Source organism: Eretmochelys imbricata, chromosome 3, assembly GCF_965152235.1.
Source record: "Eretmochelys imbricata isolate rEreImb1 chromosome 3, rEreImb1.hap1, whole genome shotgun sequence".
Taxonomy (NCBI): domain Eukaryota; kingdom Metazoa; phylum Chordata; order Testudines; family Cheloniidae; genus Eretmochelys; species Eretmochelys imbricata.
The window spans coordinates 158,731,780-158,758,341 of record NC_135574.1 but is presented as its reverse complement, the minus strand read 5'-3'; the positions used below and the strand labels follow the sequence as shown (position 1 = coordinate 158,758,341).

The window sequence follows — 26,562 nt, the reverse complement described above, 5'->3', positions numbered from 1 at the left end:
ATAAAGTGTTTTTACAAGCATACCTACAGGTCCCTGGCAAGAAGATAACTTCTTGATGTCCTTCTTGTTAGCCACCAGCTCCTTACACTTACTCCCTGTGATATTATTGAGTGCCGGGGAAATCCTGCAAGCAATGAGATCTGTCTCAACTTCAATCCAGACCAACCTTCTAGAAAAGATATTGTGCTCCCTCAAATGGCTCATCCTGTTGCTAGCTTAGCTCCTTTGGATGAGGGCATGCAGGAAGAACAGCAGATTCCAATGCATCTGTCTGTCTTCCTCATCAGAAGAGACCATTATACCTGAATCATCTTCATGGGTCCTGGATGACTACAGATCCTTCCAGGATCCCATGTAGAGGGTTGTCTTGTCTCGCGCTATCCCTGGGGTAGTGGTCCAAGAAAGCCTTCACAGATTGTTGAATATATTATATTGAGCTGTACCCAGGCAGGTATCTTTACATATCAACACCATCAAATCTTTGGACTCTGCTAAATTCCTGTGGCAAACACCAGCTTCTCTGGTGTTGTGACAGTTAGGGTCCAGGCACCTCAGGGAGAGAGCAGGGGGTCTGAACCCCGAAGAATAAGCAATTAACTCAACTTATTGTACTATAAACAGTGTCTTGGAAGGTATCATATGAAAAGTGACAGGTTTCAGAGTAACAGCCGTGTTAGTCTGTATTCGCAAAAAGAAAAGGAGTACTTGTGGCACCTTAGAGACTAACCAATTTATTTGAGCATAAGCATGAAGTGAGCTGTAGCTCACGAAAGCTTATGCTCAAATAAACTGGTTAGTCTCTAAGGTGCCACAAGTACTCCTTTTCTTTATATGAAAAGTGGTGACACACTAGTCATGAATATCATTGCATGAAATACATATGAATGATGTGTAATGGGTTGTGTGTGTGTGTGCTGGAAATATATTCCTAAAATATTTTTGGGGGGTGGACTTGATGAACACATTTTTCCTGGGCTAAGGCATGTTGTTTAGCCCATTTACCTGTGCATCCAGTGTAAATTGAGCAAGGTGATGCCAGGTACAGTGGAAGTACATTTGAATTTAAGGTAAACAAAGTAATCAACAGAAAGAGCTAATTCCCAAGAGGATGAGGAAGACTGTGTCTGTTCATCAGCAGGGGAGAATAACTTTATCTTGGGATACCCTTCAAAAGAATACATTTCAAAGGTTTGCTGGACTAGAGGAAGAAGGTGAGAGAGAAGTGCTTAGTATCCATCACTTTAAAGGACAGAAGAGGCCAGCACTCTTGACATCTGTGAAAAGTTGATCCTTCAACCATGGGGGATGAAGAGAATGAGAACTGACTGTAGATGAGAAATTGCCTGAGACCAGGATTGTAAACTTTCTTTAGACAAAAGAAAGTGTGTTACTTTTGTTTTATTTGTAACCATGCCATTCTCTTTTTCTCTTGCTTATTATCACTTAAATCTGTGTTCTTTATTAATAAACTTTATGCTTATTTTTACTACGGACCCCATCTCAGTGCTGTGTATTAAGTTAAGATGTGTTCTCAGTGAGTCAGGAGGCTGGTGTTTGTTTATTGCCTCTTTGGAGACTTCAGACTTAATTTCTGTAAGTGTCCAATGAGAGGGGCTGGATACTGCAGAGAAACATCTCTGGGGAGGTTGGGAATTGGAGCGCACTGAATGTTACTTATGAGGCAAGGTCTAGACTGGCAGAATCTTGAATAGTTTTCTGGTAAGGCAGACAGACTGATGTGGCAGTGAGCTGTCACACAGTTTAAGCTCCAGCAAAGCTCTTTCTTGCTAAGGCAGAGAGGTAACACAGTGGCTTAAGATTCTAGGTTCCCTGAGGAGACCATCACTAATCTCAAAAAGAGCTGACTTCTACTGTTAACTGCCATTGCAGGGGTTTGAGAAGCTCTTTATTGACCCTCTGCTGGGTTCTTTGGTGATAATGGTGAGGGGAGAAGGTCAGATGGGCATTTCAAATCTACTCCAAAGGACAAGGAGCCAGAGAGGCTTGATTTGCTTGGAAGGAAAGAAGACTTATTTTAGTTGTAGCCTCCAAATAACAATTACAAACTACCAGGCACTATTATTGAAATATGATTTTAATAACTGAGTCACTGAACAGATTTACTGACAAATTGCCTCAAAAAGTGAAGGACCAGTTTAAATCTGTTGTGGCTGAGGGCCAGCAAATAGCCATGACATTGTTGCAAATGACTCTGGACACAGCAGATACAGCCTTCAGTTTCATAAGTGACTGCTGTCACCATTGGGAGATCTTCCTGGCTTCCCACGTCAGGCATATGTAGGGAAGTTCCAAACTTGACCTTTATGGTGCAACCTCTTCAGTGGAAAGATTGACAAGGCTTTATACTCTCTTAAAGACTCTAGAGTGACACTAATGTCTTTAGAAATGTATACCCCAGGCCCCAAGAAGAGGCAGTGTGGGCCTCAACAGTGGGAGGCTGATTTCAACATTGGGAGGCTGATTTCGCCAGTGTGACATAAGTTTCTATGAAGAAAATAATCTACATCTGCATCAATTAACTCTACCCATCGACCTCCATCAGCCTCAAGGAAGCCAATTTGACTACTTCACTGGGAGCAGAGACCAGTCATTTTGGATTTTCCCAACCAGTCCCCGTCCTCTGGGAATCAGTTGTACCATTTCTGCAGTATCTGCAACTTCATAAACACAAATCGTTCTAGGCGCTGTGGAATTGGGATACACCATCCAATTCCACATTTTGCTGTATGTTGCCAACCTCTTTCCCCATCCCTATTCAGTGACTTATCACAAGATTGCACTGTTTAAGATGTACAGTCTTCTCTAGGTCTTGGAGCAATAGAGGGAGGTCCCTTTACAGCACAGGGGAGGAGAGTTTTACTTCTGGTATTTTCTTGTACCCAAAATAAGAGGGCATTTTCAAGCCTGTCCTGGACCGAAGGAAATAGAACATCTGTTCAGAAAGCTAAAATAAGTATGAGAGCCCCTTGCCTTCATTATCCTGTCCTTCGATTCAAACGATTGCTAAGATGCTATCGACCTCAAGGTTGCCTATGTTCATGTGGTTATCCACCCAAGGCACAGAAAATACGTAAGGTTTTTAGTGGGGGTTGTCACTACCAATATACAGTGCTTCCGATTAGCTTCTCATTAGCTCATTTCAGACAACTTGGGATCCACTTATTCCCATAACTGGACAGTTTAATTCACGGACAAGCCAGCCAACAAGTAACAGATAGCATCTGTCAAATCCACTTGCTGTTTGCAAAACTGGGTCTGAAATAAACAAGGAAAAGTTGATACTATCTTGTGTACAAAGAATTGAGTTTATTGGGGCCATTCTAAACCTTTCTGCAACCATCTACCTGCCTCAGGAAAGGTTTCAGTCCATCTAAACCTATACACCAATCTGTAGGCTCACCCAAGTACAACAGTGAGGACTTGTCTGAAATTACTAGGATGCCTGAAATGAAATTAAATAAAATCTGCCTCAGATCATCTCATCTTCCCAGAGTGCAGAATGTTCTAGTGGATTGTCTAAGTAGGAAGTTGATCAGCAACCATGTATGGACCCTGAAACACAAAATAGTTCAGATTATAGTTAACAAATGGGGTATCCGTGCTTTATACCTGTTCACTACCCACAGAAAACAAAGTGTAACCGCTTCTGTTCCTGGCCATTCGTAGTCTAGGATCAATAAGACGCATTCTGGCTTCCTTGCATCTCAGAACTTCTATATGCATATCCTTCAATTGCACTGAGTCCTAGATTTATCATAAAATTAAAATAAAATCAGACCAACATTATATTAATAACTCTAACATGGCTGTTGCAATATTGGTTTTTGGATATTCAGACTCTGTCATGACAGCCTCCTATAACCATGCAATTGTTCCCAGATTTAATCTCTAAGAATCTGAAAAAGTTTCTGCACCAAGATCCTTACAGCCTCTCCCTCACTGCATGGTTGTTGACTAGCTACAGATGCTGGAGGGGATCTGCTCATATAATATACAGAACATCATATTAACAGCAGGAAAAGCTCACCTAGAGCCATTTGCCTAGATAAGTGAGAGAGATTTTATTTGGGCCCACTGTCATCTGCTGTCACCATCCAAAGCGCAGATTCAAGGTATTTTGGAATATCTGCTGGACTTAAAAGAATAGGGTCTTTCTATGAGTACAGTAAAAGTTCACTTTGCGACCACATGTGCTAGTTACCCTTTGGTCCATGGAAATTCTATTTTCTCCCATCCCATGGAGGGAAGATTTCTGAAAGGCCTGACCTCACAGTAAGGTCCCTCCCTGGGACCTTAATTTAGTATTGGTAACAGTTATGTATCTGTATTGAGTTTTTGGACTCATGCTCTCTTCCATTTATCCGTTAAGACAGCTTTTCTCATTTTAATAACGTTGGTAACAAGAATGGGAGTGCTATAAACTTTAATAGTAGGACCACCACGTACAGTTTTCTACAAAGACAAGGTCTTATTAAGGCCTCCCTCAAAGTTCTTGTCAAAGGAGTTCCACCTAAACCAGGTCATACATCTACCAACATTCTTTCTGAAACTACATGCTCACTGGGATAAGGAGAGGTTGCACTCACTGGATTCTTGTAGGGCACTTCCTGTTTAGACAGGACAAAACCATGTAGATCCTCACTGAGACTCTGGGTAGCTTACACAGAGAAAAGAAAAGGAGCACTTGTGGCACCTTAAAGACTGATGAAGTGAGCTATAGCTCACGAAAGCTTATGCTCAAATAAATTTTGTTAGTCTCTAAGGTGCCACAAGTACTCCTTTTCTTTTTGTGGATACAGACTAACACGGCTGCTACTCTGAAACAGAGAAAAGAGATCATCTAATATCATCATGAAGCATTTCCAATTGGACCTTTGCCTGTATCAGGTCCTGTTATGACTTCGCAAAGCTTGTACCACCTGCAAAAAGTATTGCACAATGTTCCAATCATGGACCTTTATAAAGCAGCAACTTGGTCTTTGATACATAGGTTCACTCCACATTATGCCACTGTTGAAGCATTTATTGCACTTTGGAAAGGCAGTTGTGCATTTGCTGTTTAAATAGACTCTGAGTTCCTTCCACAAAAGGAGTACTGCTTGGGCTCACCAACACTAGAATATATCTGTGTACAAGTACTTGAAGAAGAAGAAATAGTTACTTAACTGTACAATAACTGGTTCTTCAAGATGTGTTAAACACATATATATTCCATGACCCAGGTTACATCACATTTACTAGAGTCTAATATCACCAAAATTTGTGTGGTGAAGGAACTGAGAGGGTTGGGCTGGCCCTGCCCTTTATGCCATCAGATAGAGGGCACGTGCACAGGGGTGCACATGTGGGAGGAAGAGCATAATGGTTTTCTTTTCCCATGTGAAAGCCAGTCTCTCCCCTGCCTTCCAGTGAATGGCCACAGTCAGTCTTTGTATTCCTCTTTCTGACTACAAGTACCACAGGGAGTTAGTGCTGCTAGTATGGTGTAGCAGCAGGTGTAGTGTCTCAGTGCACCAGAAGGATCTGGGAAGTATTAGAGTTCCTGTTTGGAATGGTATGCATCTATTCTGCACCAGTGTAGAGTGATACTTTTAAAAACAAAAATGGTCCTTAAGTTTTTTACTAAATCTATTCATTTTAGTGGGAATTTGCATGAGTTAACTGAGTGAGGATCTCATAATTTTGCTCAAGAAGATTAATGAAAATGATTGAGATTTTGAATCTGTTGTTACTATAGCATATCACACAACAAATGATTTTCAGCTAACAATTGTATACCAGTAAATATTAATTGGTTTTATTTAAACCCACCCAAGTAGTAAAATTTGTAATATTATTTGACACTATTAAAGTAGACAAGATATAATAAAACTTAAGGAGGTGTGGAAATATGAAGTATTCTACAAGTTTAATATTAAATCTACTAAAAATAGGCAGCTGAAATGAAAAGGCTTGTAATTCATAAAAAAATGCATCTGCATCCATCTCAGATTCAAAAACAGACCCATAAAAGTGGATAAGTACAACTCCCATTTTAGAATTAGGGGAAAATGAAGCACAGAGAGTTTTGTAACTTGTTGAAACCAAGAACGGAATTGGTAATAAAATTCACATCTGACTAGTCCCTATCTGTAATGGTTTAATCATTTCATCCTGTCATCTCCAGATCAGAAGTGCTGGCTCTGTTTTGTATCTGGAATAATTACTTCTAACATTCATACAACTACTTTTTAGTGAACACTTTTACACTGATGATGATCAATAATCTCCCTCAGCTTTTGGTCTTAGGATCAGATGTTTTCATTTTTTTTCACTGTATAGTGTCTTTACACAATTGATACTTGTAATTTACGCTGTTGTATAGTGTGATGTTCTGTACTTTTTATTTCTGTTTTGGGATACAGTTTGTAAGAAAAATGCTATATTAAATATTTTAATGTATCCTTGCAATTTAATAATATCTGAATATCAATTTAGGTGTTAGAAGAAGTAAAAAAGCAACTGGAAGGAGAGCAAGAATATGCACCAGTATTTGAAGTAAATATAGGTCTAAGAATTCCTTTTGAGAAGTTTAATGATAGGGGCAGCCATCAGGAGGATGAGCTGGAGTCCTGTGACATGCAAGATGATGATTATTTTTCACTGACCTCAGTAGAGTTTTTGAAGCAAAGGTTAAAAGATGATGAAAATTTGAAAAATTGTACCCAGAGTAACAGCAAAAGGGCATATGAGGAGCTGTTGGAAAATACAGAGAAACAAGAGAGATTTAAGGAAAGTCAAGGAAAAACTGACCTTTCTGGTAAGATAAACAGAGTCCTTTAGGAATAAAGAAAAGTATCATACATGAAACTGACATGTAAACTATTACCGAAATAAGATTTAGAGTATATCCAGTAGCACAGTAGAGATTGAATGAATATTATGCAAATGCTAGAATTTTTGCAAGTAGCAATAACATCATTTAAAGATTACTGTGTTTTCTGACCTTACTAGTGACTAATGAAGTACATTTAATTTCTAAGTATTTTGATATTGTAAAAAACCATTTCCATCGGTTAAGCTGTGTGTGTGTGTGTGTGTGTGTGTGTGAGAGAGAGAGAGAGATACTCTTATCATTTTTCAGTTTTTTTTAGTTACTGCTGTAAGCTAGCCCAAATACTTGGTTGTGACTCCGCATACCAGTGATGGAAACATGGAGAATAATATTTTTGAGACGGAGACCAGCAGTCCATTGATTAAGCTTAATCTTTATAGTGGCATAGCATCTTCTGGAGATGTTTGTTTCTCTCTGCAGGAAACTTTCCAGAAGCTAAAACTATGCCTTTTCCATAAGCAATGTGGTAGAAAGCATGTGAAAATATCTGTGGCCAGTCAATAAAATGTGCAGACTGCTTCCAGATATTCCTCATGTACATCTCTCCCTGGAAAGTATTTGCTGTTTTTTTCTGGGTGTCAGGTTTGGGAAGAATTAAGTAATTAGATAATTTCACAAAGACAGGTACATGCTAATGGTTGTCAAGAGTTCCTCATATACTTCAACCAGCATCTGAAGATGTGGCATTGAGAATCTCTACGGACAGCTGGAACGGCCACTAGATGTTAGTCAGATTCATCTCAAAGTGCTTCATCAGTCAGCATTCATTTTGGTTTGATGCCGAGGGGGGACTCCTCAAGTAGGCCTAATGGCATCCAAACTTCCTGGACAGTGGCAGGAGTCCCTGTCCTGAACCAAGTCGTTGGGAGCTTTCTGCTCTGGAGCAGAACCACCTAGTACCAAGAAGGACTGGACTCAGATTTTGAAGGGCAAAATCATGGCACTTTCCAATACTGGGACTGCTTCTCTGGTACTAAAACCCTCATTGGTACCGCTGGATCCAACATCTTCTGCCTCAATGATCTGAGTTATAGTAATGACTCTAGCTCTCTACTTGGCTCTAGAATACCTTCTACTGCTTCCAGAACTAGTTACCTCCCTCTCCAGACCTCAATGCCCGGCACCAGGACTTCAGCTGCTTCTGATATCACTTTGGTACCCATCTCTGTCCCTGTCCTCAAGTAAGGGGTGAGCCCGATTGGCTCTGGTACTGTCAGTAAATAGAGAGGCAGGTCACCCTACCTCCTCTGATACTAAGGGCTCCCCTTCTGGATCTGGGATAAGAATTCTCAGGGTTGGAACAGAACTATGAGAGGGACCCCTTCTGCCTGGGTAGAACATCAGAAGTCTCCAGGGCTTCTCGCCACTCCCATATGAGAGAATATCTCCTTCCCCCCCCGCCCCGCCACTCACTGATGCCCTGCTCTCTGTGGACCAGTACAGAGGAATGTGAGATCCTGCAGTGGCAATACTGGATCCCAGAAGATCTGTGGGATTACCACCTTTATACCCATTTCATGGCATAAGGACCCAAGGAGACCTAGGGTTCTCAGAGGGTGGAGGAGGAACTTCCTCAGCCTTCTCAAGAATCACAACTCCAGCAGTATGAGGAAGAATAGAAAGAAGAACAGAAGTTGTCTATGCCTGTGACATTTTCTTCTTCCCTGGATGATGTGTCGTTCTAGTTTCGCCACCATGCCCGGATGACTAAGGCCCTCCAGGACTTACTGAAGAGACTGCAGAATCACTTCATATTCCCCTGAAAGAGGTGTAGAAAGATCCAAACAAAGTGCTGGTCATTTTGTATAGATCAGTCCCGAGCAGAGTGGTGCTTTCTATTAATGAGGCCATCCTCAAAACTTCCAGGCCTCTCTGGCAGACACATGTCATGATCCCACTAGTCTATAGTTGGGCTGAGAAGAAGTACTTCATACCTGTGAAAAGGTCAGAGTACTTAATTTCTCACCCGCTTCCCAACTCATTGATGGTGTCTGTAGCCATCGAGCATAGCTGACAAAAACGACCCAGTTCTAGGCCGCATGAGAACAAAGTGAAGAGGGTTGACCTCTGTGGTAGGAAGGCATATTTCTCAGCCTCCTTTCAGTTCTGAGTTTCAGACTGTCAAGCTCTGTGACAAGCTGGGTGGCTTCACTGATAAGGTGCCTCTCAGGACTTTAGAGACCAGTTCTGGGCTCTGACTGATGAAAGAAACTGGAAACAAAGATTGGCACTTCAGACTGCCCTAGACGTGGAGGGCCTAGTGGTGAAATCTCTACTCAGTGGTGTGGTAATCAGATGCTCATTGTGGCTCTCCTCTTTGGGAATCCCAAAGGAGGTACAAACAATGGTGGAGGACCTTCCATTTGAGTGCAATGATCTATTATGCAACGCAGTGTATTCCACAGTCCTGGATCTCTGGACTGCTCTCCTCTCTCCGCAGCTCACAGAGATGGATCAGTGTTTTGGTGCTGGATGGTTTTGCCATGCCCCCTCTGCTCCTGCTTGTTGCCAGATTTTCTGCCTCCACAGCAGCAAACAGCGGCAGTTTCTTTTGCTCTTGCCCTTACGCCTTCTATTTTAATTTTTCTCCCCAATTTTTTGGGCAGTGGGGAGCAGTGTTCTCCCTCCTTAGCATTCCTCCTCCTCCCTGGGTCTGTTAACTTCTCAAGAGTTTAACCTTCCCATAGCCTCTGATGCAGTATTTCCCTACTGGCTCCTCTGCCCCTTACATGTATGGCAGAGCAGCCAAGAAAGCAACGGGTAAAATCCAAGTGGTGCTCTATATGTGAGACAGCATTCCCAGGCTTGGTTGACAGTGAGTTGTGTCTAGCCTGCACCTAGGTTTCCATCTTTAGCTCTGATAAGTCCTGGGGCTACTAGTCAGACAGGCCAGAGGGGTCCCCTGCCCACTGAGATGGCCATGACTCTAATGGGGAAAAAATAGACCAGGAACCCCACAGAGGGTTGTATCCCCCCCCTTAATCAGCACAATCTGTTGCCTTCTCCCTGTTAGCCAATTTCTTATCCAGCTTACAATGCTTGTATTGATCCCTATCTTCCCTAATTTAAGTAATGATTTTCCATATGGCCATAGCTCCACTCCATGGCTGCGGCTCTGCGGCTGGGGCTGGGAGCGTAGTTGCAGCCAAGCTGTGGTGGGGGCCTGTGGCCAGGTGCATCTCCACTCCCACTCCAGCATTGGTCCCTGGCCACAGCCCTGCCCCTGGCCCCAGACCCACCCCCAGTTCCTACCCAAGCCTCAGCCCCCTTACCCATGTCCATGCCCCGCAGCCCCGCTCCCGACCCTGACTGGGGTGTGTGTGTGCAGGCAGGGGCAAAGAGGGTGCAACCCTAAAAAGTTTGGGGACCACTGCCTTAGGGATATGTCTTAGCTCCCTCAGCTTACACTTTATGGTATCTCATCCATCATTTGAGCCCCTGGCATCCTGCTGTCTTCTATATCTTTCTCAGAAGATAACATTTCTGGTCGCTATCAAGTCAGCCAAAAGACTTGGGGAACGAGGGGTGCTTATGGCTTATCCTCCCTGTACAATTTTTCAGAGGGACAAGGTATTCATAAGACTAGATCTGTAGTTTATCTCTTAGGTGTTGCTGGAATTTCACATCAACCAGATTATGTACCTCTGTTTTACTGTAAGCCTTGTTCTATCAGAGAGGAGGTTGCATGGCTTTCACTGGACATAATCGGGGCTCTTGCCTTTTACCTGCAAAGAATAAAATCATTTTGAAAATCCCATGAACTCTTTGTCTCATTTGTGGAATTTATGAAAGGAGAGGCTCTTTCCTCCCAGACGCTGTTGAAATGGATCTCAGAGTGCATCTGACTGCTACAAGATAAATGATATTTCCTTTGAGGGCAGCATGAGAACTCACTTGACTAGAGCTCAGGCAGGATTGGTTGCTTCCCTTAGAGACGTTTCTATTACTGACTTCTGCAGAGCAGCATCTTGGAGTTCTGTACACACCTTCACTAGACAATATACACTGGTGCAAGGAGCTGCTTTTGATGCTTCCCTAGGCAGGGCAGTTCTGCAATTTACTGTGCCATAGGACTCAAGGAACCAGACTCAAGGAACCTTAAAGAGGCATTGCATGTGAATCACCTGAAGTTCACTATATATAGGGACAATCGGTCAAAGAAAGATGAGTTACTCACCTTGTAGTAATTTGAGTTCTTCAAGATGTGTTGTCCCTGTGTGTAGTACACTACCTGCCTTCCTTCTGCACCACCTGGTTCCCCTTACTGGGGACTCGCAGCAGAAAAGTAACTCAAATGGCAGTGGTTCAGCAGCCCCCTTTATTCCTTTAGGGTGGAGCATGAGGGATGGGTGGGGAGGTGCATGCTCAGACCCTCCTGACATTGCTAAAGACAAGGTCTCTGGTTTTGGGCACATGGAGCACATTCAGAATCTGAATTTTCACTACTCATAGGGTCAACACATCTCAAAGAACTCCAGTTACTACAGGGTATGTAACCCATCTGTTCTCCTCATGTCTTAATATGGCATTCCACTCAATTTGGGCAGCAATATTGTTGGACCAGAACACTCCTTTTCTCTGAATTCCTTATCTTTTAGGAATTTTAATTGAATTTTTTCTTAGATTTTGTGTTTATTGCACAAGAAGTCTCAAACTGAGGGCATTCAGCCTGCCAGCACCCTTATCTCCTTAAAAAGAGAGTAATGTCACACACACTTGACTTTTTTCCTGTTTCCATCTGTTGGTAGAAGAAGTTACAGCCACTGTTTGGACTGATTAGCATATTAAGGGATATAAGACACCAAATCAGGAGGTAAGACATTAGAATTTTGTTCAATACTTGTGCTTTCTTTTCTGTAGCAGGCAGAGCAGAAGGCAACTCTGAATCAGATAATAAAGTGGAATTAAAACATGTATGGTAAGTGTAATCTTAGAAACATATTTAACAACACATTATTCAAAGTATAACAGCTGATAGTAATGGGGTAAAAGTGGGCGTTTTAGTTGAAACCTCTATAATAGTATACAAATACTTTTAAAATATTTTACCAATATTCAGAATGTTGATTATTTTCTTTCCTAGTTCTTCATCATTCTGTACAGATATCTTTTTAATTCCCAATAGAAGACAGCTTTCTAAAAAATTACAAGGAATTGTGGATGGTCTAGAAAATACTACTGGTATGTATGCTTGTTGGTATCACTTCGTAAAGCAAATACTAGCGAATATGTAATAGAACAAAGCACTAAGCAAGAAAAGAGTAGAGGTTAGTAAATGCTATGGATTGGGCGGAAGAGAGATTTAGGAAAATGAAGAAAGGATGACAGAAGAGAGGAAAAAATAGAAGACAAAAAAGAAAGGGAGACAAATACAACGAATAGAGGGAGAGAAAAGAGGTGTGGGGAGAATAACATTGGTGGTGGTGGTCCAGCTCCTTTGTTGTTTTTTTTACAAATGTTGATCCACGCATAAATTTTGTATTGAGACTTGTATACACTACTGAAGTTTAGAGTAGGCTATCAAATGTGCGCTTTGGTAGCCCATTGGCCTTCCATACCATAAATCAGCTTATTTCTCACACTGGGTAGTTTCAGGACATTGCTTATTTATAGTATGGTATATAGAATTGATCTGGATGACAGATCAAAAATAATACGAATTTTCTTCTTCTAGAGAGTTCCTATGGGTTGTCAATTCAGGTGCCTGTACACCCCATATACCTTTGATTATATTTATTGCTAGCAATGTCTGGTTGATCCATAAGTACACCCTAGCTATCCTCATGCCCTGTACCTAGAAGAAAAATCTCTTTTTAAGGAGCCATTGATGAAGAAGATTTTTCCTAAGATTCTTATCAGTGTGTGCCCAGTTCACCCACTTATTCTTATAGGTTTCCTTCTACAGGGATTGTCTCTGAAAGGGTTTATTCAATACCTAATTGGGATGAAAATCCACATCATCACTCTCATATGCCCTGGTACGAATCTCCCTGGGCCCCTCCCTCTCTCGCATATGGGGCATCACAATGGCCTTTTTGGAATATGTGGGAACCTTTTTGGGGATAGATACGCGAAGATGCAAAAACATGCCAATGAGAAGATTCATGGAAGACAACCAGTGTTGTCACAGCCTCTTCCTATTCACTCTGTTCAGAATGAAGACATATGATGTCAGGAAGTGCAACAGCTAGGGGATGAATCACCTCTCTCTCAAAACATCACATCGACCTTGCATGATGAGGATGTTATGCCTTCATCTCCATTTTGTGTGGATGATTTTAAACTGTTTCAAGAACCGATGAGAAGAATTGCTGATGCTTTACAAATTTCTTTAAAGGCAATTCAAGAATCTCAACTCAAATTATTGGGTATACTTCAGTCATCTTCCAGTGGGTGGTGCTTCCAATCAACAAAGCTTTATTTGAGCCAGCAAAAACTGTTTGGATGAGTCGCCACCATTCCAGCTACACGTAAGAGAGTTGATAAGAAATATGAATTATCTCCCAAGGACTCAGTTACTGTTTTCCCTTCCAGTTCAAAACTCTTTTAGTAGTAGATATTGCCAATGAAAGGTCAAAGCATGGTTGTAGGTCAACCCTTCCTGACAAGGACCAAAAATACTTGAATTTATTTGGAAGAAAAAATTATTAGTCTGCCACACTTCAGTTTAGAGTAATGAATTTCCAAGCACTGATGGCAAAGTACAATTATATTAACTATAACAACTTTCATCTTTTATTAAGTTTCTGCCACAAGCATCAGAACTTTCAGTTTCAGTCCTTGATAGCTGAAGGTCAGACAGTAGCCAGATATTCACTTCAGGCTGCTTTCATGTCACTGGCAACACACACTGTGGCTGCAGCTATAGTAATATATAGAGCATCATGTCTACAAGGGTCTGGAATTCCTAAAAAGGCCCAGAGCACAGTGGATGAGCTTTATTCAGTGATAAAACAGATGCTTCACTTCATTCAGTGAAGGATTCCAGGGCAACCTTACATTCCCTGGGAATTTACACACTTGTCAATAAGAGAAAATATAAGTGCAGTTTTCACAAAGACAGTGTTCTGTGCAAATGTCTTACCAGTAAAGACTGTCTGAACCTCCCAAAAAGAAGGGAAAGTTTCAGAAGAGGCCTTCCTTTGCCAACAATATAACTATGCAACCATCCTCATCTGGGAAACAGCAATTTTGCTCAGAAGTTTGAGAGCTGCTAACCACTTGTTGCCTACCCTTCTATTCAGAGGTCACCTTTCTCTTTTCTGGAAAGCTTGGGACTGCATAACGTCCAAAAAGCGGATTTTAGAAGTGGTAACCTCTGGATACACAATCCACTTGAAAGTTATCCCTGTCCCATCCCTTTTCAGTGAGTGTCTTTTGAGAAAAGATGTGGATTTTCATTGAAGCAAGACCTCTCACTTACATTGGTAGAGAGGTCTACTCAAGGTACTTCCTAATCTCCCAGAAGAACGGGGGATAGAGACCCATTCTAGACCTAAGGAGATTAAACATCTTCATCCAGCATTCAAAGTTCAAGATGGTCATATGATCCAGGAGACTGGTTTGCACTTTGCAGCCCCTATTTTAATACAGCCATGAATATGGCTCTCACACATCTGCTATGATTCACTGTAGATTAAGATTATTACCAGTACAGAGTGTTCCCATTTGGACTTTTATCGGCACCCAGGCACTTCATCTTCGCTCTTGGTTTATTCCCATGGTGGTCACAAATGTGCATATTAATCAGGAAATTCATTTGCTGGAGTTCTATCCTAAGCCTTCTGGGAATTCTGGGGAGGCCAGATTGACTGCATTATATGTGGACAGCTCTCACTTTTTGCCAACAAAGAACTAAACCTTTCTGAGCCTCTCTAAATCGTTGTCTTGTTTGGAGAAAGACTGAAAGGCTGCCCAATTACATCTCAAAGTTTATCTTATCTGATTGATTGTGGCATGTATACAAAGCTGTTACGAAACCTTGAAAATAAAACCACCTACAAATATTAAAATTCCTTCTACAAGGGTGTAGTCTTCTTCTATGGCCTGGTTAGCGAATGTCCTTATACTTGATTTTTGTAAAACAGCTATGTGGGGCTCTGTCCAGTGTTTACTAGACTGCCATTGTTTATTATGCCCTTGTTCAAACTTCTTGAGTTGATGCCTCTCTTGTTTTGGCTGTACTTCAATCTGCTGTAAATAAAAAAGACTCTGAAGCTCCCATCCTCATAAGAGGGTTACTGCTTGGGAGTCACATGAAGTGGAACACCCATTCGGGACTGTCACTCAGCAAAGAAAGGAAGGTTACTTGCCATGTATAGTAATTGAAATTCTTCAAGATGTGGCCACTACCCACCATCTTTCCCCTCTGCTTCAGAGCCCTTAATATTTGAAGAATTCCACAGTAGCAAATGAAGTGGAGTGGCAGTTGATCCCACACTGCCCTGTATACCCTTAGTAAAGGGCACAAGGACAGCTAGAGCACTTGTGTACCATGTCTACACTGCTAGCAAAAAATCTTCAATTAAAGGTGTCTGTGCACCTCTGAGGTGCATCACCCATATGAACACACATCTCAAAGTACAGTTTCTTTTGGATACATTGGATCCAGCATCGCAATCTACCAAGAAGCCCATGGCAGTGAGGTCTTCCTATTGGTTTCATCCTTATGCTGTTGTTGTTCTTGTATATTGGCTGTCTTATACCAGTAGCAGTTTTTGCTTGCCTGGTAGGCAGGGTCTGTTGTCGGTTTGCAGAGACTGGGAGACCCAATCACAGGTGAGGTCAAAATTGGATGCGTCCCATGCCTCCAAAATCTGGGGATAATCGTGGACTAGTTAATGTCAGTATTGTTCTTTAGGGAACTGAGATAGCATGTTGTAGTGAAAGCTATGAGCGCCTCAGTTCTAATCTTGTCTTTGCCACTAACCAGCTGTGTGGCTTTGGCTAATCACTTAACCTGTCTGTGTCTTAATTTCCCTTTATATAAAATAGCATATGAAATCTGTGTGCGAGACTTTACCCGTATTGGGCAGCTTCTTATCTTAACAGATGGCATCATGTTCCTAAACATATTAGGCTTGGTTCACCCTATAAATACAATGAGGTAGGGATGCAGTTTGCATCCATCTGCTCCTATAGGAGCAGTTGCATCAAGAGAGTGGTCCATGGGAACAGTGGCAATTTTTACACTATCTTCCCACAGTAGTTCCTCAAGGGGAGAGCAACTTTAATTTCTTACTAGGTTTGCCCTCTTTGGTCGTTCCTCCCCACTTCCTAGGCTCTACCAACTGGCTTCATCTGCTCCATTTGAGTGGGACTTCTGGGCAAATTACGTCTTTGTGATTTTTCCACTGGACAGGCTTCCTGCTAATGAGGCCCAGCAGAATGGGTTATAGAATATCAGAGTTGGAAGGGCTCTCAGGAGGTCATCTAGTCCAACCGCCTGCTCAAAGCAGGACCAATCCCCAGTTTTTGCCCCAGATCCCTAAATGGCCCCCTCAAGGATTGAACTCACAACCTTGGGTTTAGCAGGCCAATGCTCAAACCAATATCTTGAGTGTACAATTTTGTGAAATTCTTTTCCTCTTTCATTAGAAAACTATTTCTGTTAAACAACCAATTTTTGGTGGTCATTTGAGTGTTCACCTAAACCAAGTTTCACTATCTATCTGAAAGGGTGTTTTGAGGATTGGTTTGTATATGGTTGTACAGCACTATGAAGATGAAAAGTGCTGAATTTAGCTATAGCAGGTAGCGGCTGATTTGCAAATTTAGTTACATATATATTAACAATCTTGCATTCTTCATGCCTAACATAGATGGATGTATATGTTCCTGTATGCCTGTTGTTCAAAAAAGTGGGGGAACCCTTACCTCTGTGTTTGTTGAAATAATAATTACATTTATACTTGCATATATTGAATATTTAGATACCAAAGGCCAAATTCATTCCTGGCATAGTGGGAGCACTTCTATTAACTTCACAAGAGTTGCCGCTACTTATACCAGTGATGAATTTTGCCCCATTGTGTATCTTCTTTTTCTTTATCATGACACCAAAAATTAGTAAATATATATGTGCAGTTATACTTGCCATGTTAATAGCACTTGTCCCTACCACTGGCACACACTAGCTTTTAGTGACAGTGTCACAGGAGGCACTTACGTGTATGCACGTTAATCTTAACTCCAGGGGTTAAAACTGGGGTCATAGTAAATGTATCCTGGCCTCAGTTACACTGGAAAAACTGCAATGGCCTCAGGATTTAACCCCTTGAATTTAGACAGAAATATTTTCCATTACTAGAATATCTTAATAGCTTTTAAAATACTTTACATCACTGTTGTGTGAAGATGAATAAATTCTGCAATATATTTTCCTTATGCTCTGTTATTTCACCTCCTGTGCGTAATATGTGGTGCACCAAATCAATATTGTTCTCATTTGTAAGTAACAAATTAATCTTTGGAGGCTTGGAATTATTCATACGTAAGTATAATTTGTTAATAGAAAAAAAAGGATTTTAGTGCTCCAAGATTTTGTATGTGAAATGAGACAAAGATTGCCATGAAATAATGATAAATTTATAAAATATATAGAAAATAAGCAAGCTATAGAAATCTTAATTTTTAATTCAGTATATTCAGTTCAGTGTGGTGATTTCTTCATTATGTATCATTGCTGTAGATTATATGGGGAAGTACAATATTAGTGTAATATTTGGAGAGTGGAAAATATGCATGCCGTTTATGATCTTTGCTTATGTATTATTGTAAATTTGAGTTCTGAGATTAGTCTCAGAAAATTAATTTGTTTGAATTATCTCTCTTTAGCTCAGGTTATTCCATTTTGTCGTGATACTCGTCTGTCAGTCTTCATTACTCAGTCTTTACATAAAATAATGCAGTCACCTGAAAATTGTACAGAATTGTGCGGAAAAGAGTATCCACCACCATGGCCCAATTGGGAGCTACTTCTAGGAACAGATCCATGCTACCAAAACAAAGTGTGTGCTGCAAAGTTAAAAATATGTATATAAGTAACATAACATTTGATTGTAAAAGTATATTTTAAAATAATCTGTTATATGTTGAATGCTAACCCTGTTTTTGGCACTATATACAACAGAAAATAACACACTCCCTGCCCTGAAGAGTTAACATTCTAATAGACACACATAAGATGCGCTGGGAAACCCAGCGCTGGTAATATTTGAAAAAATGTTATCAACTTACTTTCTGTGGGCATCATATTAGAAGTGAGTCTTTAGGAAGGACTCTTGGGAGGTAGTTGTAAACTAAATGTGAATATACCAGTCTGAATTGGTATAGGTCCTGTGTGTATTTAAAGAAGTTCAATTTATATATTTTGACAATTAGTGGTCTGAAAAATTGTTAATTTACAAAACTAGTAAATAGATATCTAAATTGCTGTTAACAGAGAAAATTTAATTAGACCAGCCTTTTGTCAAAATGAAATTTGTAACTATTTCTTACAATATTAAATCTACAGATTTTGACTCTACTGTCTATTCTTAGTAGTTCAATGGAACAAGTTGAATCTTATAGCAGAAACTTTATGCGATACTGTGCTTTGGTGGATGAAGCTAAATCTATGAATATGGAAATCTTAACACTACAACGAGAATTATCATCACATGATTTCACAGGCATCTTAAATAAGTATACAGATGATGTAAACAAGATTATATGTATGACTATTGAAAGACGCATTCATATGATTAAGGTCAGAAGTGTTAACTATCAAACAAACTGCCTGCCATATTTTGAAAGCCTGCTTAATATAATACGTTCATCATTGTATGCAATAGTTGAAACAAGGAACTCGCATCTCTTAGAAGTAAGTGACTTGATCATTTTTATTGCACACACATTTAGGGTTAATAAATGAAAATGTTATATAGCATATAGTATGTATGGTATTATTCCACACATATATTAATCAACAATATCATGAAATCAAATACTGCTTAGTTGCTATGATGTCATTAAAAGATTATATAATTAAAATGATCATTTTTATGTTTGTGAAGGGAAACCTTAAACTATGGTTCTTTTCAAAAGTTACTCTAAAAAGTCATATAGGGTTCTACATTTTTTTATTTTTCTGTTTACCATAGCAAATTTCCTCAGTTTCCAAGAAGATTATTTATTTTCTAGTTGTCAGATCCATCCATCCCTCTGATCAATCGCCTTTCATTAGTACCGTTCCACATAATCTAAGACATGCCCTGGAAAAGGAGTTTTGCATAGCAAGATCCATATTGGACTTCATAATGTATTGTGCTCTTTACACTTTGCAGACTCTAGGAAGCTATGCTTGGGGGATGTGTCATCTTCAAAATTATTTTTATAAAAAACAATTCCAGTTCTTCAAGTGGTTGTCCACATGTACGGCATTTATGGTGCATAGCATGAGGCCAATATCTTTGAAGATCAGTGCCCCATAGTTTAGGCATAAAGGATGGGGTGGGCAAAACTGCACTCCAGTTCCTTCTTTCCATTTGTGGCTGTGAGACCGAACATCTGCAGTGTCATGCCAATGTGCAACTTAATTCTCATAGTTAGTTAGCTGTAGTTTATGTAGTTAGTTTCATTCTTTGTAGCTCATTGGCTGTATATATAAACTGTAAAAACCCAAAAGCTTTGAGCTTTATTGTAAGTCCATGTGCTCTTGTCACCAGACCCTTAGACACTGTGGAGTCCAAGACCTGTCCCTCTTGTGAGGAAGCCATTTCTATCAACAATAGACAATGTAAGAGCCTTTTTGTTTGGGGGATGTGCATATACCACACAAGTGCTCTATATGCTGTTCCTTTTCTAAAAAGGACCCAAAAATCCAGGGTCACCTAAAAACATTCCTCCTTAAGAGCTCCACAATGGCTTTGTTGACTCCTGAGCATGAGAAATATATCTGATCAGACCGTACTGTCTCTGAAAGCACTCCAGTAAGTCAGTGGTTCACTTTGAGCTCCAGAACTCATTTTGTTTTGAGGAAGTCCCTCTCTTTTCCAGTGGGGTTGGCCAGTATCTCTTCAGTGTCCTCAGGTCAATTTTCTGAAGAGAGAGACCTCAAAGAGTACCAATCCCATGGTCACTGGAGACACAGATGTGCATCTCTGGCACTGAGCAAGTCCAATACAGCAGGCAGTTCAAAGCCTGTAACCGTTCCCATTGATGCCTTAACATCAAGCAGTCATCACAACATCTGTGCTCAGTCTCCAGATGCCACGGAGAAGTCTGGTATTAGCAATTGTGGACTGAAGTGCTTGGTACTGAAAGAGTCAGCTCCAAAGAGCTCAGCATGAGAGCTTTGTGCGCATGAATGTACTGTTTCTGACTCTGAAAATCCCAGTAACAAAGGACCACACCCAGAAGAATCTACCTATGGCACTGGTGTAGGGTGTGAGCAGTTATTGCTCTCTGGTACTGACTGTACTTCCTCCTGAGACCTTGCTGCCTGAGCCTCTATTTGTGGTACCCACCCAGCTCGAGGTACTGAGACATCTAATGGTAACTGACCAAGCTGACATTCTGCTACTTTTTTCTGCCAAGAAGTTACCTTCTCTGGCACAGACCTCAGCACCGTTACTGGTTCATGATCTCCCTCCTGGACACCTGAGAGATCTGCTTCATGGATGGAGGTAGCTTATTACTTCTTTGAGTGCTAGTCTCTATTTGCATTCCGTTTTAGGTTGTACATGTGCTCCATGTGCCTGTGAATGGAAGTTTTTGCTAGCAGTGTCCATTGGTCTGTGCATGTGTCCTACCTATCACCATACCAAGGCTAAAAAGAGCTATGCAGGACCAACTGCCACTATAGTTCTTTCTCACCACCCTTGGTCTGAGACAGAGCACTAGTGTCCATAGCTAGTCTGAGCTTAGCTTCTCTTTGTGGTTGTATATAGTTAGTTATTCAACTAGTAGTGTATATATTGTTTGTTGATCAGATTAGTTACCCCTCTGTGTGGGCAGGCAGGCTCAGCAAGGCAGGATCCAAGTGTGGAGGGGCTTAAGTAGGGGGAATCCAGGTGTGGTTTAAGAGGATTCTGTGTGGGGCAGTCTGGGTGCAGGTGGGTCTATTGGGGAGCCAGGTGAGGGGGCGGGGGATTTGGATGTACAGGGGCTTGTTGCGGGGGACCAGGTGAAGGTGATTGGGGCTCAGCAGTGTGGGGGCGGATAGAGCTTGGTGGGCGGGGTCTGGGTGTGGGGGGCTCACTGAGTGTTCCAGATGCTCAGGGAGTGGGGCTTAGTGGGATGGGGATCCAGGTGTGGGGGGCTTGTCAGGGTGGTCTAGGTGCAGCGGGAGTGGGGCTCATCAGGGGGCTTCTGAGTGTGGGGAGGTGAGGCTCGTCTGGAGGGTCTGGATGCATGGGGGTTGGGCAGATGAGGGAGTGGCTCCCTGTAGAGGGATCCCTCCCCCTGCAGCTGAGGCGCAATGGGTGTGGAGAGGGGGTTTTGCAGAGCTTTCTGCAGCCAGGGGAGAAATCTGTGGGTGGGTCTGACCCAGCCCAGATGCTGTGCAGGGGAAGAGGAAGTCCCATCCTCCCCAGCCCATCCGGGACTAGCAGCTGAGCCCAATGCAGGGTAGGAGCCACCAGCCAGGTCTCTTCCCCAGTCCCACCTCCTGCCCCACAGTGATTTAGGGAACTCAAAACATACTGCTGGGGAGGGTCGCAGTACACAGTATAGACTTAATGGTCTATAAACAATTGTAATCCCTGTTTTTCTCAGGGAATTTACAGTAATATCAAGTAGCAAAATAGTTCCATTAGTGGTACAGTATTCCTTCCCCGTACCATCCACGAATCAAGGTAAGACCCATTCCTCTCTGGAACCAATGGCATTGCCATTGAGAGGTCTCCTGTTCCTTCTCTGAATTCATAGCCAGTGGAAATACATCACCTTCAGTTCAAAGGACATTAGTTCAGATGGGGTATCTAGGAATGTCTCAGTCTGTGTTCCCTCTAAACTGCACACACTTGATTAGCAGAGCCATGTACATCTGGCAATGTGTGTTTAGGTGCCCTTTCCCTCCACCCCCCACTTCTTTGCAGCCATGTTGCTCCTGCAGCTACTCCCAGGATCATCCTGCTGGCTGTGCAGAGTGGGGAGAGGAGGGAGGGTGCTGATATCGGGATGTCCTTCCCTCACCCCTGTACCCCATCTCCACAGAGTAGGGGAGAGGGGACAGGGCTTGGGATTTGGAGCAGGAGCGCTGCTGAGGTCTGAACAAGCTTTCCAGGTTGTGAGTGAGTGCCTTAAAGAGAGCGCGCAATCTCTGAGACTTCCCTAGGAGTCAGCACACACAATCTCACTCACTCACTCTGTCTCTCCCCCTCCCCCCTGCCCATGTACCCCATCTCTGCGGAGCAGGGGCAGGGGGGACAGGGCTCAGGAGCAGGAGAGCTTTCAATGAGTGCCTTAAAGATACAGCACATGGTGTCTCTCAGAAACTTCTCCAGCATCCAGTTCACACAGTCTCTGTGTGTCTCACACACACACACTGTGTCTGTGTCTCACTCACCTCCCAACACACTTGGTTACTTCTTGGTACTTCCTGCAATGCACATATATTATGTAATTTTATTCTTTCAAAGTGTTGTTATTTTAGTTTTTTGACTGGTCTTTGCATTTCATAATTTTTATTTCTCTCTTACACGTAAATTTAATTATTTGAGTAGTGAGTTCTAAAATGCCTAACCTGTCCCAGCTGGAGTAATTATTCCTATGGTAACTTTTCAAAATATGTATATTATATCTAGGTTTTTTATTTCTACTGGTGGTGCAAATTCACACATTACCTCGATGCATAAAACAAAATTTATTCCAACACATGGATGGAAAAAATTAGAGGGAACATTGGTCTCAGCACTCCCTTGTTAGTGACTGTCAGTCTCATAGGATACGGTATGCTCCCTGCGGGGCTGCTGCTCCCTTCCCCTCTGAAACATCTCAGTGTGCCTATTGAATTTCCTGGGACCTGTATACAAGACATCCCTCTCTGGGACCACGTAGTGAGCATGACATAAGGCGACAGAAGGCCGTTTTAATCCAAGGAGGCTCCTTCTCCGCTTCCTAGACAGGAGAAACAGTCAGATGAAGTCAGTCAGCTGGAACAAGGGGACACCTCAGCTCCACTGGTCCTGTCATTTTCACCCAACGAGGCAATGGTATGAGCTTTGCTTTCAGTTCCTGAAAATTGTCAAAAAGGACTGCTGAAGCCCCTCAAGATACCACTAGAAGTGCAGGAGGCTCCTCAGAAATTATTGGATATCCATCATAGCTTGATTCCGAATAAGGCTGCCCTCTTTATCAGTGAGGCAGTCTGAGAGCCAGCAAAGACTGTGTCACAGATTCTGGCCACCATTGCCCCTGCACCTGGAAGAGCAGAAAAAATATGTACCAGCTAAAGGGGCAGATTATCTCTTCTCAGACCCTGTCCCAAACTCTCTCAAGCAGCAAGTAAGAAGAGTAAGCAACAGAAAAGGTCCTCATCAGTTTACAAGGATACTAAACATCTAGACCTCTTTGGGAGGAAAAAACTATTCATCACTGAGTTTTCAGTTTAGCTGTTGGGATAGAAAGAAAGAAAAGAACTTTAGTTTACATTTCCCACCCTGTCTAGGGGGATTCCCCATCTCCCTGCTAGGGGCATTTAGAAGATTCTCTAATTCTTTCAGTTAAAAAAAAGAGGAGGAGGAGGGAGAAATAACTCTCTTCTGCATTCCTCACTGCTAGAGGGTGATAGCCCTCCCTCCCAGGGGCATGCCCAGCTGGGCTTCAAGAGGTGCCTCTCCTTCAAGGAGTCAATTCCTGTAATGGAGAAAACACTCTCACTGTGTTCAGTGCAGAAGTAGTCCCTCTGCCACCAGCTAAAGCCAAGGTCTCACAAAAACCAGGAGCTGAAGATACTTCTGCCTCCAGGGGACTTCCATGTAGACCCTGGATCATCCCCAAAGCCTTCAGTGTCAAAGGAGTAGAGTTGCAGAAAAGACCAGCAGATTCTCCCTATAAAGGCTTGAGAAAAAGGGCTCAAAGCCCCAAAACTGAGTGGTTGGCCAGCTAGAGGGGTTCGCCATTGCAGCCACATTGGTACTGGCGGTACCCAGAAGTATCAGGATGCTTCTGCTGTGAGCTCAGCTGCACTGCCTGGAGGCACCAGGAGTCAGGTTCTGAGGCAGTGGTAGCACCCCCTAAGGACAAAAACAGTCTCTGTACCATCTCTAAAAGAGCTGCACCAAGTAAACCTTTGGTACCGGATGTGACAAAGCTCCCATCTAGGGAATGCTCTGCACCTTCTCAGCCATCAGTACCAATAATGTACCACAGACACTCAGATAACGAGCCCACGGTACCACAAGAGTTCTGGTACCCTAGAGACCTGATGGTTGGGAAATAACCACAATCCCCATTAGTCGGTACTGGGGCCCTGGTATCGAGCACATCCTGGCACCCGGAATCGCCCTCTGCATCAGGCCATGTCACTAATAGCCTGGTCAGCGCCACTCTTACCCAGTGACAAAGAGGATGTCATTTTCCTGGTCTCTCATTGTGGCCTGCTGTCACAATACGAGGGCACTCCTCAATTCCATCGAGCCAACCCATGATCATGGTATGGGCCCACTGGGGCAACCCCACTACCTAATACCCTGCCCCCCAGTGGCGGTATTGGGATCCTTGGGTGACTTACATATCATGGCCATCCAGTATCTCTCAGAGAGAGTCCACCAGACAGTTTTCTACAGCCTCATTTTCCAGAGCCCCTGAGCCAGGGGAGGAAGAAGCTTTTGCACAAGAGGAAGAAGGGCTTGAAAGGGAAGCCTCCCTCAGCAAACTCCTCCCAGCAAACTTGTCCCCATTTCCACCAGATGAGGCTGTAAAACCTCCCCCCAATCAGTAGGTGATGATTTTAAGAGAGCTGACCAAAAATACTACATCCCTCCCAAAGAGGTAGACTTCCTATTTCAACATCCGCAACCCAATTCCATCATAGTAGATGCGGTTAATGCACGAGGCAAGCAACATCATGGCAGGTTGACCTCATACAAACAGGATTGGAAAAGACTAGATCTCTTTGGAGGGTAGGCATATTGGTCTGCAACATTGTAATTTAGAGTTGTGAAATACCAAGCTGTGATGGCCAAATATGATTTTATTAATTATAGGAAACTCAGTACATTTCTGGAACATTTACCAGAGACACAAAAGGAGTTGTTTCAGGCCATTGTCAGACAGGGTCAGTTAGTAGCCAGAACGACGTTACTGACAGCACTGGATGCAGCTGATACAGTGGTGTGCTCAATCTCCACGGTAGTGGTAATGAGGCAGGCTTCTTGGCAACACCTTTCTGGGTTGCCCAAAGAGCTGCAGATGATGATGGAAGATCTCCTGTTTGAAGGGCTCGAGCTCTTCACGGAGAAGACAGACTCTTCTCTCCATACCTTGAAGGATTTCTAGGTCACATCACGCTCCCTAAGAATTTACTATGTGGGAATGGAAGGTACAGAAGGGAAAATGTAGTGCTCAGCCACAGCACAGGTCATGACTTCCTCAATACCCACAGTCTCAGCACTATTATGAGCCACAATGTAGGAGGCCCAGGGTTCAGAAGCAGTCAATACCTCAACCAGTGACCTCTGAGACTGCCTCTTCTAAACACTTTTTTGATGGGTTGGTTGAGGGTCTGAACAACTATAAATTGCAACATGAGTTGCCATCTACTCTGTCATACCCCTTCGGAAGTCACCTTGCCCTCTTTCGCAGCAGTTGGGTGAAGACTACCTCTGATGGGTGGGTCTTGGAGATTAATTTGAAGGGTTACACTATTCAATTCACATCCCTCCCCCATCCCCCCCACTCCTTCCCTGCCCCTCTTCAGGGACGCTTCTGATGAGAACCTGCTTCACCAGGAAGCAGATCATCTCTTATGCCTAGGGGCCATAGAACCAGTCCCAGCACAACTCATGGGCAAGGGATTTTACTCCCATTATTTCCTGATTCCCAAGGCAAAGGGAGGGTGGAAGCCCATTCTAGATCTAAGGGTATTAAACACACATGTGAAGGTGCAAAAGTTCTAGATGGTCATTCTAGCAGCCATTATTCCAGCTCTAGAGCAAGGAGATTAGGTTTTGGTCCACGACCTACAAGATGCCTATTTCCACATCCCGATACCACTGTCACACAGGAGATTCTTACGGTTTTTCTTCGGGCAGGACCATTATCAGTACAGCGTGCTCCCATTTGGCTTCTCATCTGCGCACAGGATATCCTGCAAGGTTCTCTCCATCATAGCGGTGCACCTGTGAACATTCGGCATTGTGATCTATCCATACCTAGGCAACTGCTTCCTCGGGGATCCCTCATTTCAGAATGCCGTACAAGCCACCCAGATGACCATCCACACATTTGTGCAACGGGGTCTACACCTCCGCTCACAGAAATCAACACTGACCCCGGTACAGCGACTGGAGTTTATTGGTGCCGGCCTTGATGCAGTACAAACAAGAGTGTTCCTCCCACTACACAGACTCATCACCCTTACGAATCCCATAGAGATAGTTCAGTCCAGCCCTCAAACAATGACCAGGAACTGCCTGCAACTGCTAGGTCATATGGCAGCATGCACCTTCAACACCCCAAAC

The 26,562-nt window shown here is 42.7% G+C and overlaps 1 protein-coding gene across 1 annotated transcript in view; it reads left to right on the top strand.

Moving 5' to 3' along the window:
- Positions 1-26,562, top strand: part of DNAH14 (dynein axonemal heavy chain 14) — a 448,557-nt gene that overhangs the window by 72,836 nt on the left and 349,159 nt on the right. Inside the window, 4 exon segments of the mRNA XM_077812193.1 lie at positions 6,499-6,820; positions 11,756-11,813; positions 11,979-12,102; positions 18,411-18,758. Of these exon segments, the coding sequence (XP_077668319.1) occupies positions 6,499-6,820; positions 11,756-11,813; positions 11,979-12,102; positions 18,411-18,758 (852 nt within the window).